General features: G+C 49.8%; 1 protein-coding gene across 2 annotated transcripts; it reads right to left on the reverse strand.

Annotated features, from left to right (window-relative positions):
* Window positions 1-4,435: 4,435 nt before the first annotated feature.
* PROX2 (prospero homeobox 2) lies at window positions 4,436-12,490 on the reverse strand. 2 transcript variants are annotated; one of them, XM_024567411.2, is made up of 4 exons: window positions 11,174-12,490; window positions 7,476-7,583; window positions 6,225-6,419; window positions 4,436-4,603 (listed from the first exon to the last, which is right to left on the reverse strand). In XM_024567411.2, the coding sequence occupies exons 1-4, from the start codon at window positions 12,488-12,490 to the stop codon at window positions 4,436-4,438; spliced, it is 1,788 nt and encodes a 595-aa protein (XP_024423179.2). The 2 variants fall into 2 exon arrangements, with proteins under 2 accessions (XP_024423179.2, XP_024423180.2); XM_024567412.2 differs by lacking the exon at window positions 7,476-7,583 and having other exon boundaries at window positions 11,741-12,490.
* Between the last annotated feature and the right edge of the window lie 1,272 nt (window positions 12,491-13,762).

The following is a 13,762-nucleotide window of genomic DNA, read 5'->3' on the forward strand; positions in this document are numbered from 1 at the left end:
AAGTGGCCATAATAGTGATGTCAGGTGTCAGGTAAATGCGTCAACGTAGGGTTATGACAAAGAGTAAATGAAGGAATGCATGTGGAGTTTATAGCACAGGGCATTTTTTTAAAGCTGGGTGTTACCTCTCAGAAAACAGTCACATCAGTTGAAAGCTAAGTTTTACACTGTCATATCACAGGTATTATTAGTGCATGTTCCTTCATGGCTACAATGAAAACAAAATTCAGAGTATGTTTTGTATCAGTAATGTCACACATCAGTGTCGCTCTTAAGCTCATACATTATCATTTTTCACTGTAAAGAGTACAAACTCATGGCGTTGCTGACAGTTCACGCCTGCTGAGTAACAACATAGCTAACATTTACTGAGCACACACTGTGCATTGGGAGTGTGCTGAGAAAGTCACCTGTATTGTTTCATCTAACCCTTAGATCTGTACTGTGAGGTAGGTGCTGTTGTGCCCCTTTTACAGATGGGAAGGCTGAGGCCAGGAGAGTAAGTACCTTGCAGAGATAGATCCACGGTGCCTGAACCAGGATGCAAACGTGCTCTCCAGAGCTCATGCACCTGACCCCGGCAGTCCACTGAGGAAAGGTACTAGTTGCAAGGGGGGTTGTGGGCAGCAAACCAGACAGCTGAGGGTAAAGGGGAGAAACAGTGAGAGCAGAGACACGTTCTGAGGCTAAATTCCAGGCCAGAGGGAGTTTTCAAAGACATGGGAGTCTGAGCTGCAGATCAGTAAAAAGGGGGAGAGAAAGGATTTTCTAAGGGAAGAGTGGACATGACATTTGAGGGTGACAATTCTCCACATTCTCTAGAGAATTTGGAAATGACAAAACAAGAGTTTGTGAGCATGAAGCAGTGAGGTGGTAAGAAGCAAAATAACCCCAGAAGGCTCTTGGCAAAGGAGAAGGCAGGCTGCTCAGGGAGTAGGTGGACATGTGGACCTGGTGAGGTCTGGGGCAGATGTCCCTTTGCTGTCCCCGTTGTCTCCCCCTGCCCTCGGTGTTTCGGCAGGCGTTTCCGTCCTCTAGAGGCTAACACCCGTGGACGAGCATTTGCCTCCTGTGCACGTGGTTACACTATTCAGGTTTATGTTGCCTGGAAGAGCTGCTTCTTGCTCTGTAGGAATTGTCTCCCCCTGAAAAAACACTCTTTCCACCGATGATCTTTTTCCACAGTTGAGCACTCAATCCATACAGGGTAGGGACCCTACCTCAGAGCTACCGATTGCATTATTAATACCGCCCAATAGGTTGTCAGAGCTCATTCACTCCAGTGTGTATTGTGTATACTTAAATCTGGACAAGAATGTTTTCAGACTCTAACAAGAAGCATCGTATTTGCCATGTTGTCACAAGCCCACTCCCCCCAGGCATACCCACCAGCCAGCAGGAGCCATAACCCGTCCTAGCGGGTGTGTTCTGTGTCTCTCTCCCAGCCGTCACTGTTTCATTACCATCAGTTTTCTCAGTCCTGAAGAGGTGAGCTTGCTTTTTGTGAAATCTACGCAAGTGCCTAGTAGAGTTTGTGTGAAAACATCAAAGGATTTTTAAAATTTCCATTTTGCTTTTAATGAATGCATTATCAAACTGTTCTGCTTTATAGAACTAAGGGTCAAAACTACTGAGAAAAGCTAGAGTCAAGGATTATGAAAATTTAGAACATATAGGATTTCATCCAGGAAACTAGTTACCAAAACTTTAGCTAGTTTTGTAAGGTTCTTCAAAGAAGTATTTTCTAAATGCACGTGTAAAATTGTTATGGAAACCTTACTTTACATCACTTCTGAGGATTCTATATTCTGCCATTGAAAACAAAGACAATTTTTTAAAAAGGACCCGTGGACCTGCGTACAGTGGTTGGGCTGGGTTTAGCAAAGAGCGCTGTGTTGTTTCTGCCAGTTTTGCGTTGCCCTTTCCGCGATGTGCAGGAAACGGGTGGGCATGCCTTAAACATCCAGGAGATACCTTTGGCCCCTTCACCGTATGCATCCGATTTGGAACTGTGTGCACTATTTGAAACCTTGTTTGAAAGAAGGTTCCTAATAAACCTTTTCCTGCGTGGAATGTCAATGGAACTGCCTGCTTTTAATCAATAAGGGGCATTAACTCCTCAATAGCGCCGCCACCATGAAACTCAGTCCAGGCCCTACCATCCACCACTGAAGTTCTAGACACTTGTGCAGAAATCGAGCAGACTCTGCACGCGTCCAACGTGGAGAGAACAGTGCCCGCATTCACCTTAACGGAAAGAATGACCAGCCCTTGGCAATGTTGTGGCTGAACAATAACCAGCTCAGCTTTCACTCCAAATGTGTTCCCCACAGAAAGGGAGATAGACTTGGTAGAAACAGAAAAATATAATAAAATAGTTTTCTTCTGTTGGCAGAGCATATATATTTATACATTCCTTTGTGTTTAGCTCAGTGGTTAGAAAACAGTTCCTGGAAAGACTGCAGGACACGAATGTTTTCAATTTGAGGTTGTACATTTCATCTAATTCCCCGGGACAAGGTTCACTGCCCTGGAGGTGGCTTGGCTCCATCTTTACGACACACACTAATGAAGTTCAGGTTTGGGACAGAGAATGGCTGGTCCATATCAGACGATCACGTGAACTTGGAACGGTTTCCCACGAAAGTCTTAAACAGCTATGGAATAGCACTCTGGACTGCGGGCTCCTCCGCCGTCCCCAGATGCGGGTAACCGGCTGCCCTCACTCCGGGCACTCAGTGCCCGCCTGCTTTTAAAACTTAGATTCGGCGGCGACCTTCATTTTCGCAAAGGGAACGTTGTGGGAGAAAACGGGGCAAAGGCGATCTGGATGCGATTGGTTATGCTGCTGGACGCCTCACAAAAGCCCGAGCCCAACCCGAGAAGGTCGGTTTGGGCTGAGCATGTTTGTTTTGTCCTCTCGGCTGTCTGAAGTAAGTGAAAATGCAAGACAGTCGTCATTCATACCTTTTCATGTTGAGACGTCTACAGCGAGAGTTTAGGGACTTTATCTCATCGGACCCAGCCCACCCAAAAAGTCAAGGACGTGGGTCATTGGATTTGAGCTGTGCCCCCGCCGCAGCCTGCACCCCTTTGGCCGTGCCTCCCAAGACTTGGTTCTGACTATCTTAAAAGACATGTGCAGTTATTCAACTTGGCAGATGTCTTGCCTATATCCTCAGAGTGAGTCACAATTTGCGTTGGGCCAGTAGGTGGAAAAACGTTGATTTCATGAATTCTTTTATCTGTGCCGGATGAACCGTGGGCTGTCATTCATTACCTGACAGAGTGTGGGAATTTCCATGTCTGTGTGCGATGCTGCATTTGTCCCGGTGGGCCATCCATCCTCTGTGAGGCCGTGCGTGGGCTGTGCAAGTCTCTGTCTGGGCCTCAGTTTCCTCCTTCCTAGCTGAAGCGGGGTGGGCCAGGTGATCTCCTTAGGCCCCTTCTAGCTTTTGCGTTCCGCAGTCCAGTGCTTCTCCTGCGCATAGGAGGCTAAGGCATCAATTGCCCCGATTGACTAGAGACAATCCGGGCTGTCCAGCCGATAAAGTCTTCCAGCAGACGAATGTGCATGAGCAGCGACAGCCAGCCCCGCAGGAAGTGTGTGCTGGGCTTGCTGGAACGATCACTGGAAATCCGGGCTGCCGAAGCACCCCTAAGCTCCAGACAGGGCTTGTCAGATGACAGTGCCCCATCAGTGCTGGGGGCTTCCCGGAGATGATGGCCTGTTTAAGGTCGTGACAAGCAGCAGGGGTCAGGATGCAACCCAGCAGCAGAAGGTCTCTCCGGTTGCTCCCCACCCCTCACTGTCCCTACCGACTCAAACGTCTCAACCTCCTGGTGGGGCAAGTTACGTCACTGTTCTAACACTTTTTTTTTTTTAATGAAGATAATATCTACTTTTCAGAGTAAAAAGCTTAAAGATAACGTACTTGAAAGTAGCTAGCAAATAGGCGGAGCTTGATGAATAGGGAACTAAAACCAGCAATTTGTAAACACAAACCAGCAAACAACAAATAAGATAACCTTATCTGAAAGCTGGGGGGGCAGAACACGAACGCTTGTGCAGTGAGCAACGTCTCACAGTGCGCTTCGGGACTCATTTTACAGAGAGGACCCGCGAGCTCCCGGGCTCACAGCACTAGCAAACAGTGAACCGGAGCGTTAGGTCTTCTGATTCCAAAAACCGTTGTGTTCCTTTTACAGAATGCTACCAACACACCGTTACACTGGGTACATTTCATAGGTTAAACTGATGATGGTTCTGGAAAAGGAAATAGGTGATCAGAAATGGTAATAGCACCTATCGGGGGGTTTACCCTTATGCCCTTCTTATGTTACCCCGGCTCTCCTGACTACCATTTGAGACAAACCCAGGAAACCCCAGCCAGTTGCACCTCACTTTGAGGGAAGCTTAATTCTGACACAGCTCCTAGGGGTAGCTGGAAGATTTGAATATCTCTGGGAGGTCACGGTCCAGTTTCGAAATAACTTTATAAATGGGTTTCTTCCAGGAAGGATCTGAGTCTTTCCCTGCGGAGATAGCCCTGAAGAACTCCTGTAATGTCAAGCTGGCGACTTCCAAGAAGCAATCTGGGACCTGCATTCCCAAAGAGACCCCCAAGAAGGAAAAGACGTGAGGCTGTGGAGCACTGGAGCCCTGCCGACCCTGCCGCCTGATGCTCCGTTGCCTGTGTGGTGGGCTGATGAAAGCATCCCTGCCCTACTGGCCCTTGATTTTTGCAGCCCCAGGAAACCCCTGCTTCCCTCATCAAGTACAAACCTTAAAATGATGGTACCAATGAGACAGCCCTGGGAGAGGGCATATTAAGGACATCCTTTTGTAGCAGGAGCTGATTCCACTAATGGGTGACATTTTTCGTGAATGGGAAAGTCTGACTCTGATTGAAGTTAAACCTGTAGTTCAAAGGGGTTTCTAGCATTCTTTTACTTAGTGCCTCATGCAGAAAAGAGGGCCCCCAAGTTTATGGGTCATACCTCATCCCCCCATCTTTTGGGGGCTGTATCCTTAGGATTTGGATCATTTCCTGCTTCCAAAACCCACCATGAAGTTGGCCGTGGCCGAAGAACATGTTCTAGGACCTCCCTCAGCCTGGCCCGGGGCTCCCCACCACTGCACGCCCAATGACCACCGTCCCCCTGGAAAGATGTGGCAGCACTGCCCCTCCCACACGTCCCAAGCCACAAGCCTTAGGCGGTACAGTCATGTGGGTTTCCAAACGCATCCTGATGGAGCATCTGCCCTGTGCATGCCAGCAGTGCTTCCCTTCCATGGAGTCATCAACCAGCTGCCCGTTGTGATCACAGTCACGTGAGAAAGTCAGGAAGAGGTGAGTGTGGTTGGTGACCAGGCGCGCCTGGCCCCTGCCAAACAAGGTGCCGGCTAACGAGCTGTCACCTGCACACGAGGAAATGTGTGTCTGGACTAGGAGTTCTCTCCAGTGACACATAGACCAGCTGCTCGCCCTTTACTGATGCCTTATCACTAAGGTGCCACTAGTGTGCCTTCATAAAGATCTCCAAGGGACCATGAAGCTTGAATATCATTTATTTGTTCTTTCCAGGCAGGATTTGAGATGACTTACCATGGAAGGCCTGTACATAAAACTCTTCAAGGGAGAATAAAGATAAGAACCAAATGATGAACAGAAATTGTGGTAAAGAAAACCTGGGCTGCCCTGGCCAGGTAACTCAGTTGGAGCATCATCCTGATACACCAAGGCGGCGGGTTCAATTCCCGGTCAGGGCACATGCAAGAATCAACTGATGAATGCATAACTGAGTGGAACAGCAAATTGATCTCTCTTTCTCAAATCAACAAATGTATAAACAAGAAGAAAAGAAAGTTTTGACCAAGACCAGATGCTGCAACTGAGCCCAGCATTTGCTCCTGGGCCCCCCGACACTAAGGCAAAAAGGCCAGCAAGCTACGTAAGTTGACAATCACGGAGTGTTAGGACTAAAACAGCACGATGCCGGCAGCATAATGCTCTGCCTAAGTTTCAGAGTGAAGACTGGCTGTGTATTCCGTCTGCAGCATCCGCCTGTCTCCGGCCTAAGAGGAGATACTGAGATTGTAATCTTTGTAGATGGTAAAAGATTGGCCCCGGGTTGCCCTGGCTCTCAGTGACGTAAGGACAGACACAAAAGGGGGTCTTTCCTGAAACTGCAACCTCCTGCGACCAAGTACGCGGCCTTACCTCAAAGTCATTTCCCTTGTTATAGTGCAGATTGAGAGCTCGGAAAAGCTCCGAGTCACGGAGAACCACCAGCACTTCGGGATCCGTGACGCCGTCTGAAATCGCTTGCCGGGCGAATTTCTCCATTTGGATGTAGTAGAACTCACGGAAGTTGCTGAACCACTTGATCATCTGGGAGGTGATGCAGCGGTTGAACTGTACAAACAGCGGGCGCCTCAGGTCAGCCGTGTCCCACAAGGGCTCAGAGGCAGAGCTGGCCGCTCCCAGCGCAGCACAGAGGTTACTGCGAACAGCTCCGCCAGCGTTAAAAAGGGCTTCCTTTGAAGAAGAAGCCAGGGCTATTTTCTAAGCCTATTCAGTTATTCACAGAACATTCTGAATTAGCTCTAGTGCCCATTTGAAACTAAATGCTCTTTGGCATATTAGATTTCTGAGGATTTTTCACTCATGAAAAGGTTGTCATGGGGTCTAGGTGTAACTTTAAGAGGGTCCACGGTCAAGGCCAGTTTGGTTCCAGCTTCTGCTGCACCCAAGCCGATTGCATGGCCACCCCAGAGCCTTCTGCCAGATAAAGGGCCAAGGGAAAGAGTGAGGGTGTAGATAGTTTATCAGCAACTTGGAGTTGCAGAATGAACTGAAATCAGAGCTTAGCATAGGGATCAGCCAAGCAACTGAATATGCAGGAAAGACCTGGAAAATGCAAATGAACGATACAGATACAAAGGACTAGCCCCAACCCAAGGCTCATGCTGAAGGAGGCCCATAGAAACTTTATGGGAGCAGGCAAGTTCTGGTTCCAAGCATCAGAGCTTGATTTTCCTTATTGTCACACTTGACCTTGACCTGTACTTACCTCCACTCTGTTTGAAACACAGCTATTTGAATGTCGTTTTGACAGTGTCTGACTCTTTACATACTGTCTTGTCATGGCGTCTTCAGCAAAGACAGAACACTAGGCCAAAGACACCATTTCCTAATGTTTCTCTCTCCCCACACTGGCTTCTCCCTGTGTGTTCTCAGTATTGTCTACAGCTCAAGCCTTCAAAGTTCAAAGGCACCACCTTCTTCACCCAAAGTCATTCAAGATTATTCAGGCCAAGTCTCAACCCATAGCTGGAAATCACACCAATTATGTCAATGTTAAAGGGAGCTAAGGTGCACACAAGGTGCCCTAGAACTTGCCTCACCCTGGGCAGAACCCACTGCCACTTGGGAGTGTGGCAGAAGTGACACTCAGTGGAAGGGTTGTACCTGTACGTCAGGGAAGTAAGCCTTCAGGAGGCTGGAGCTGGGGTAGCGTGTGAAGAAAAACATTAGTTTGGCCTTCTTCAAGTGGCTGGGATTCAGACCTTCCTGGATGTGTCCCGGTGTCAAGGAAAATCAACACCAGTTCATCAAACAATATTATCCAATTACCCAAATGGCCAGTCATCCTTAAGGTTTTTCTTTTATTTTGGTTGAATGGTACATTTGCTCCATTTTTGTGTCTCTAGCAAGTCTGATCCAGTAAGCTTTTCTTTCTGGATGCTGAATACCACATGTGGACAGTACAGCTGCAGAATTTAAAAACCGTTTTGATGTGTAAAAGTTCTATGGCACAAGTCACATCAAATAGTTGATTGTACTTTGCATGTGCTTTCAGAATAGGAGGGGAAGAGATGGCAGCTCTGCCCCCAAGAAAACATTTTGAGACCCCAAGTAGAGATTTGCTTTCCCTTTCTGCCTCAGTTTCCTCATCTGTAAAATGCATCAACTCAACAGTCCCCATTCTGGCTCTCGTCATTGCCTTTACAGTGTTCAAGCCCACAGGCATCTAACCAGATAGGACCGGGTCACGGTTTGCTTTGCCTCAAGGAACTTGACCTGCTGCTCTGCACCTGCTCTCTGTTCACCTGGAAGAACTTTCCCTCCTCCTTCCTGTCTCAGTTCAGACGCTCCTCCTCTGTGAATCCTTTCTGAACGGGACCTTCCTTACCCCAGGCTACCAAGGCTCTTTGTACGAACCTCTGTTGTAGCAATGACCTTACTGGAGTTTTTACTGCATGTTTGCCTCCGTATTTAGAGTGTGGACCCCTCGAGGGCAAGGACCTTATTTTTTATCTTTGTATTCCACACGCCTAGCCCAGTGCTAGGAACATAGTGGGTGCTCAATAAACATTTGTTAGATAAAGGAATGAGTGAATGATTACATGGTCAACTTTAATCCATACACAAATAGAGAAATTGTATTGCAACCCATTCCTCAGTCTGGGAACAGATTCCTTCCCCTTTAACAAGAGTAGGGAGCTGTGACATGACTGCCTAGCACCAGGGTGGGAGGGAAATAACGATTTTTACACAAGAATGCTTAGCGTTGCTGGGGACAGTCCTGGGGCTGGGTGGGAAGCTTTACACAGAGGAACCTTGGCACTCAGGCCCAAGAGCTATAGCTTTAGGACAGTTAACATTTCTCAGTAGGATTTATCAGTTTAGCCAAATGAAACCAACTGATTACAGTATAGCTGGCCCTGGCACCCAGCTGCTCCCTAGAAGACCCTCGCACCCGGCCTTGTTGGCCTTACTTCTTATTCTTCTTATAGGTTCATAAATGCTATGGAAAGGATCCTGGACTTGGGAGTCCAAACACCCAGTTTCCAATATTGATTTTGCCTCCCATTAGCTGTGTGATCTTGGACAAGCCACTTACCCTCTCTGGGCCATTTCTAAATGTAGATGTAGTGGGTAAAGCTTGTGCTTGGCAGTCAGATCCCGGTTTTGAATCCTGGCTCTGTGTACGTCTGTCTTGTGACTTTGAGCAAGTTAGTTCACTTTTCTGTCCCTGCCTCTCAGACGCACGTCTAGGGTAGAGGGTAGAAGCCCACGACCTCTTATGTGAGACACTGGGCCAAAGGGAGTTCCAACTTGAGAATTTGTTATTTTGTAAAGGCGATATGGCATGCACACCGCATGTTAGCTAACCCCACACAGGGGCTGTGGCAGCGGTCTGTAACCCAGCACACTGATATTTCCACAGCAAAGGGGGTGACTATTTACACTAAGTGGGGTAGTCTACAGATAACCTCCAATCGGTGCAGGCCAGGCTTGCCACCAAAAAAGCTCCCACCAGCCTTAAGGCAAAAAAATCACAGGAATTTTCGGGTTTTGGGGTTTCAGAACGTAGCATAGTGGCGGCGGACACACACACATGTGAGACACTGGTAGTGGTGATGCCACAGAGAAAGTGCACAGCAAACACCACGCTCACTACTCACTCCGACCACACCTGCTTCACCTGTCTCGCAGGGATGCCATGCGAGTGTGGAAGTTCTCTTACACGTCAAAGAGTCTTGCTCTCAGGTGGCTTTCCCAGCCCACAGTAATAAATTTCTAATGCTGGAATGTAGGCAGCAGGAATGAGGGAATAGTTGGGGGGTCAGGATGCTGCCCGGAGGCCCCAAATCATTCCAAAGGCAGACAAGTGCCTCACCTGTACAGCCAGACCCCGTGGATGGGCCCTGAAGCCCCCTGGAGCCCCCTGAAGCTCTCTGAGCCCAATCCTCATTTCACAGGGCAGGGCTCAGCACAGAGGAGGCACAGAGAGAAAGGTCAGCATGTGCCTCCCAAAGGAAGAACAGCAGAGAATTTTTGAGGCTTGAGGTTTTGAGTTTCTTCCACCACTGCCTGTCTTTAACAGGGAGTCCTTACCCAATGGCCTCTCATTAAAGATCCAGACAGGTGATGGCCTAACAGGAAAATCTATCTGTGCTGATAGCTCTGTACCTCCTAGATTCCCTGCTGCCTGAACAGGCAGTGGTGGCAGGTGACTTGTTCTTAGCATTGGTTTCATTGTTGCTACTGCCTTGCCTGGAAAGCTCCCAGCAGCACCGAGCTTCGGGTTGTTTCCAACACCTGTGGCCAGCAGGGGGCGCACGTAGCATTTAGGACACGAGAGCAGGTGTCTGTGTGGCAGTGAGCTGGTACCTCGATCCTGCCGCTCCTACTACACTGCAGGACTGTTCACACCACTGACACGTGGACCTCTGGACACTCAATCCAAGGCTGCCCGTGAGAAGTAGCAGCGGGAGCTCAGCTCGCTTTTAAAAAGCAATATTCAGAATCTGTTGTCCAGAACTTCAGTCCTCCAGGAGGCTCGCTGGAAGAGGGTTCTTGGGTCCTACGAGTTTGGGGCTGCATATATTCTCTTCTTAGAGCTTCACATTGCACTTCAGCATGTTAAAAGGCTCTGAGGAGTCCCGCAGCAAAGACCTAGCCCAGTATTTACAGAAGCTACTTTCCCCCCCTAATTCAACAACTATTAATATCCTGAGGAAGCTTTACTCTGGGAAACTAAGAAAGTGGAGTCTGCCTAAACATGGCAAAGATGATGCAATAAGGTCCAGACCCCTACATACCAGGGGGGCCCCTCAGCCTTCCCCCTGGGGGGTGTCGGCTCCCACCATACATCCAACTCCCCAACCCATAGGCTCTAGTCTTCTCAGCTGCAGCTTAGAAGATGTTCTTTATACCGAAGTCTCCTCATCCCCTTCCAGCTGCCTCAGGTCTAGCCCCTGAGGAAAATCTCTCCTTCCCCATCTGTCTCAGAATTTTCTGGTCCCCCAGATCTGCCGCATGTATGGTATTTTGGAAGCCCATTTGAGTTAAAAACAATCAAAGCCCTTTCAGACCCAAAGCAGTAAGTCAGTAGTGGTAGAATCTGATGTGTCACAGGGAAGATAAAGGAACCTTCCATCCCAGCATCCTTAAATGCCAGACTGTGGTCCCCGCTTTCCCAGGAACCTAATAACTGTGAGCCACTGGGAAGGAGGGCCCAGAGGCAACACTAAGAAGACCGTGGAGAAAGCAAAGCAATTCCCTGTGCCATGGGATTACTTGTCTCCACCTGCCCATCCTCCCGCTTTGCTGTTCCTCAGGGCTATGACAACGAGGCCTTCACTACTCGTAAAGGATATGTGGACTGAGGAAAAAGGAAGTACATCAGTGACAGCCCGAAGGCCAGCCTGCTCCATCTTCACGGAGGGCAGGAAGGGCAGTTTTTCCCAACAGGTGGGAGGGAAGGGCACCAGGGGCTGCTGCCGGCTCACCACCGACGGCCGCAGTTGGACAGCTCCCCAGGGTCGCAGGGCAGGCTCTGCGGAGGAGTGACTGGAGGAAGACGGATCCTGGGGAAGTCGGCCGCTCCAGTGACCGCTGGGTCCCTGACCTAGTAGCTGGCTAAGAATCTGATTTTCCTGGATGTGGGAAGGCACCATCGGGGGGCAGGTCGCTGGAGGGGCCTGATAGGGTTTGGAGGTCGTTCTCGGAGAGGCGGGGTGTTTAGGAGAGTCTAGAGGCTTGGCCAGTGGTAAGTGTCCCGACGGGCCCTCAGCCTGCGCCTGGGCCTTCCTGGGCACCGCGGCCAGCGGAAGTGGGTCTTCACAGGCGCCCCCCTCAGGCAAAGTCTCCCTTCTACCCTCTGGCATCAGCCCCTGGACGCTTCTGCCCAGCTGAGTCAGGTGGCCGGGAGGATCCAGTAGCACCTTCTGTAAGACTGAGTCCACAGCCTGGGACACGGCCCCAGTCAACTCTTTCCTCAGCATCTCCAGCAAAGCTTGTGTTCCAGGTGGGAGGAACCTGGGCTCCTCAGGCTGCTGTTCGACCTCAGCTGCTCTGTGATTTTCCACCCCAGGGAGGCCCCCCCTGGAGCCCTGGTGGTGGTCGCTGTCCCTGACCCATGGCCCATACCCATGGCCCTTCCTCTGCTTTACGCTGGGGGGGCCCCTCCGCTTCTCAGCCCCTCCCGGGCCCCGAGCCGTGTCCCCGGGCTCGGCAGCCTGCAGGATCTGCTCTTGCAGTTGTCTCAGCTGTTGCTTCAGCAGATGAAGCTGTTCTCTCACGCGAGGGCCCCCCATCCTGCTGCCGTGGTCCCCAGCAGGGCCTGGTTTTGGGGGGTTTTGCTGCATGGGAAAGCTCTGCTTCCTCTTCCGCTCCCGGGTCTTCTCTGGGCAGCTTGGGCTGTCTCTGGCTCGGGCACTGCTGGGCACCAGAGGGGGAGGGCAGAGGCCCATGCCTCGGACGATGGTCTCCACTCTGGCCTTCTTCGCCTGGATGTGCTCATCCCAAAACCAGTCAGGCTCGGTGAGGCTGGAACTGGGGACCAGGATCCGGGGAAAGGAGGAGTCTCTGCCCTGCTCACAGGGCAGTGGGCTTCTTCTACCTTCCATGCTGGGTTCTGCTGGCTGGGAGCAGACCCAGGATGGGGAAGAAAGCAAGCCAGAGTTAGGATCCATCTCCTGGCTCCACAGTGACGTGCTCAGAGGCTGTGGGATTAGTTGGGGCCCCGTGAGGGAATCCCTCCTCCTAATGTCCTCAGGTCAAGGATTCAGACTCTGGGATGCCTGGGCTTGGGAAACTCCTGGGCTGACTCTGAAATGAAAGACAGGAAGAACACAGTGCCTGTGATTTTCAGTTTTTCAAACTTGAACGTGCAAACAGATCACCTGGGAACCTTGTCAAATGCGGATGCTGATTCAACAGGTCTGGGGAGGGGCAGAGATGCTGCATTGCTAACCCGCTCCCAGGTGCTGTGCTGCTTCTGGTTTGGGACCACACTCTGAGGAGATGCCTGAGCGATCCTCCAGGGAGGAGTTCTCCTGCCAGGGCATAGCAATAACATCAGAATGATAATAAAATAACAACAGCATCTAACTGGCATTATGCCAAGAACTTCACAAGCATTTCCTAATTTAATTATCATAACAGCTGTGTGGGGGTGTTGTCATTGTTACTTTACAGGGACAGAAACAGGTTCAAGAAGCTAAGAAGTTACCTCCTAAAGTCGCCCAGCTAGTAAGTGGCAGGCTGGAGTCAAAATAAGATTTGTCCAATTCAAAGTAACTTTCTTACTGATTACCTGTAACAGAATCGTCTGGCACTTGTTAAAAATAGTGACTTCAGATCCATGGACGCAGACAACAGTGTGGTGATGGACAGAAGGAAGGGGGTGCTGGGTGGAGGCGGGTAAAATGGGGTGGGGGGATTAGAGGGGGGTGGAGAATGGGGACATCTGTAATAGTATCAACAATAAAAATAAAGAAAAAATAGTAAATTCAGCAGTAGACCTGGCAGTTCTGCTAAACAGAATCCCTCAGTGCTGGGGCAGGGAAGCTGCATTTGAAACAAACAAATCAAAATTTGAGATCCAGCTGTCCCGCTCCTGGAGCTACCAAAATATGCATTCCTTTGCATTCCATCAACATTTAACAACTGTTTATTAAGCACCTCCTATGCATCAGGCCTGTTCTGGACACTTGGAGAGACGGTGGTGAACAAGGCCAGCAGAGTCATGCTCTCAGGAAGCTGGCCGTCTAGCAGGGGAAGAAAGAATAAACAGTTTATTTTCAGACAGTGATACCAGCTGGGAAGAAAAAGCACAATAGGGATTGGAAATGAAGGCAGGAGGAAAAGGAGGGAGTTATTTTAGGAAAGGCTGCCTAAGGCTGTTTGATTCCCACGAAGTATCAACATTCACTGTGCTTTAACCTGGAGGTTTCAGATAGCAG

This window comes from Desmodus rotundus, chromosome 7 (genome assembly GCF_022682495.2).
Source record: "Desmodus rotundus isolate HL8 chromosome 7, HLdesRot8A.1, whole genome shotgun sequence".
Classification (NCBI taxonomy): Eukaryota; Metazoa; Chordata; class Mammalia; order Chiroptera; family Phyllostomidae; genus Desmodus; species Desmodus rotundus.

What these genes read in the sequence shown, in the direction of transcription:
- PROX2 (XM_024567411.2), bottom strand. Translation starts at nt 12,490, where the DNA reads ATGGATCCTAACTCTGGCTTGCTTTCTTCCCCATCCTGGGTCTGCTCC. An exon ending in TTCCTTTTTCCTCAGTCCAC is followed by an intron (nt 7,584 to 11,173) that starts ATATCCTTTACG and finishes ACACCGGGACAC; the next exon opens with ATCCAGGAAGGTCTGAATCC. An exon ending in ACAAGGGAAATGACTTTGAG is followed by an intron (nt 4,604 to 6,224) that starts GTAAGGCCGCGT and finishes TTGGGAATGCAG; the next exon opens with GTCCCAGATTGCTTCTTGGA.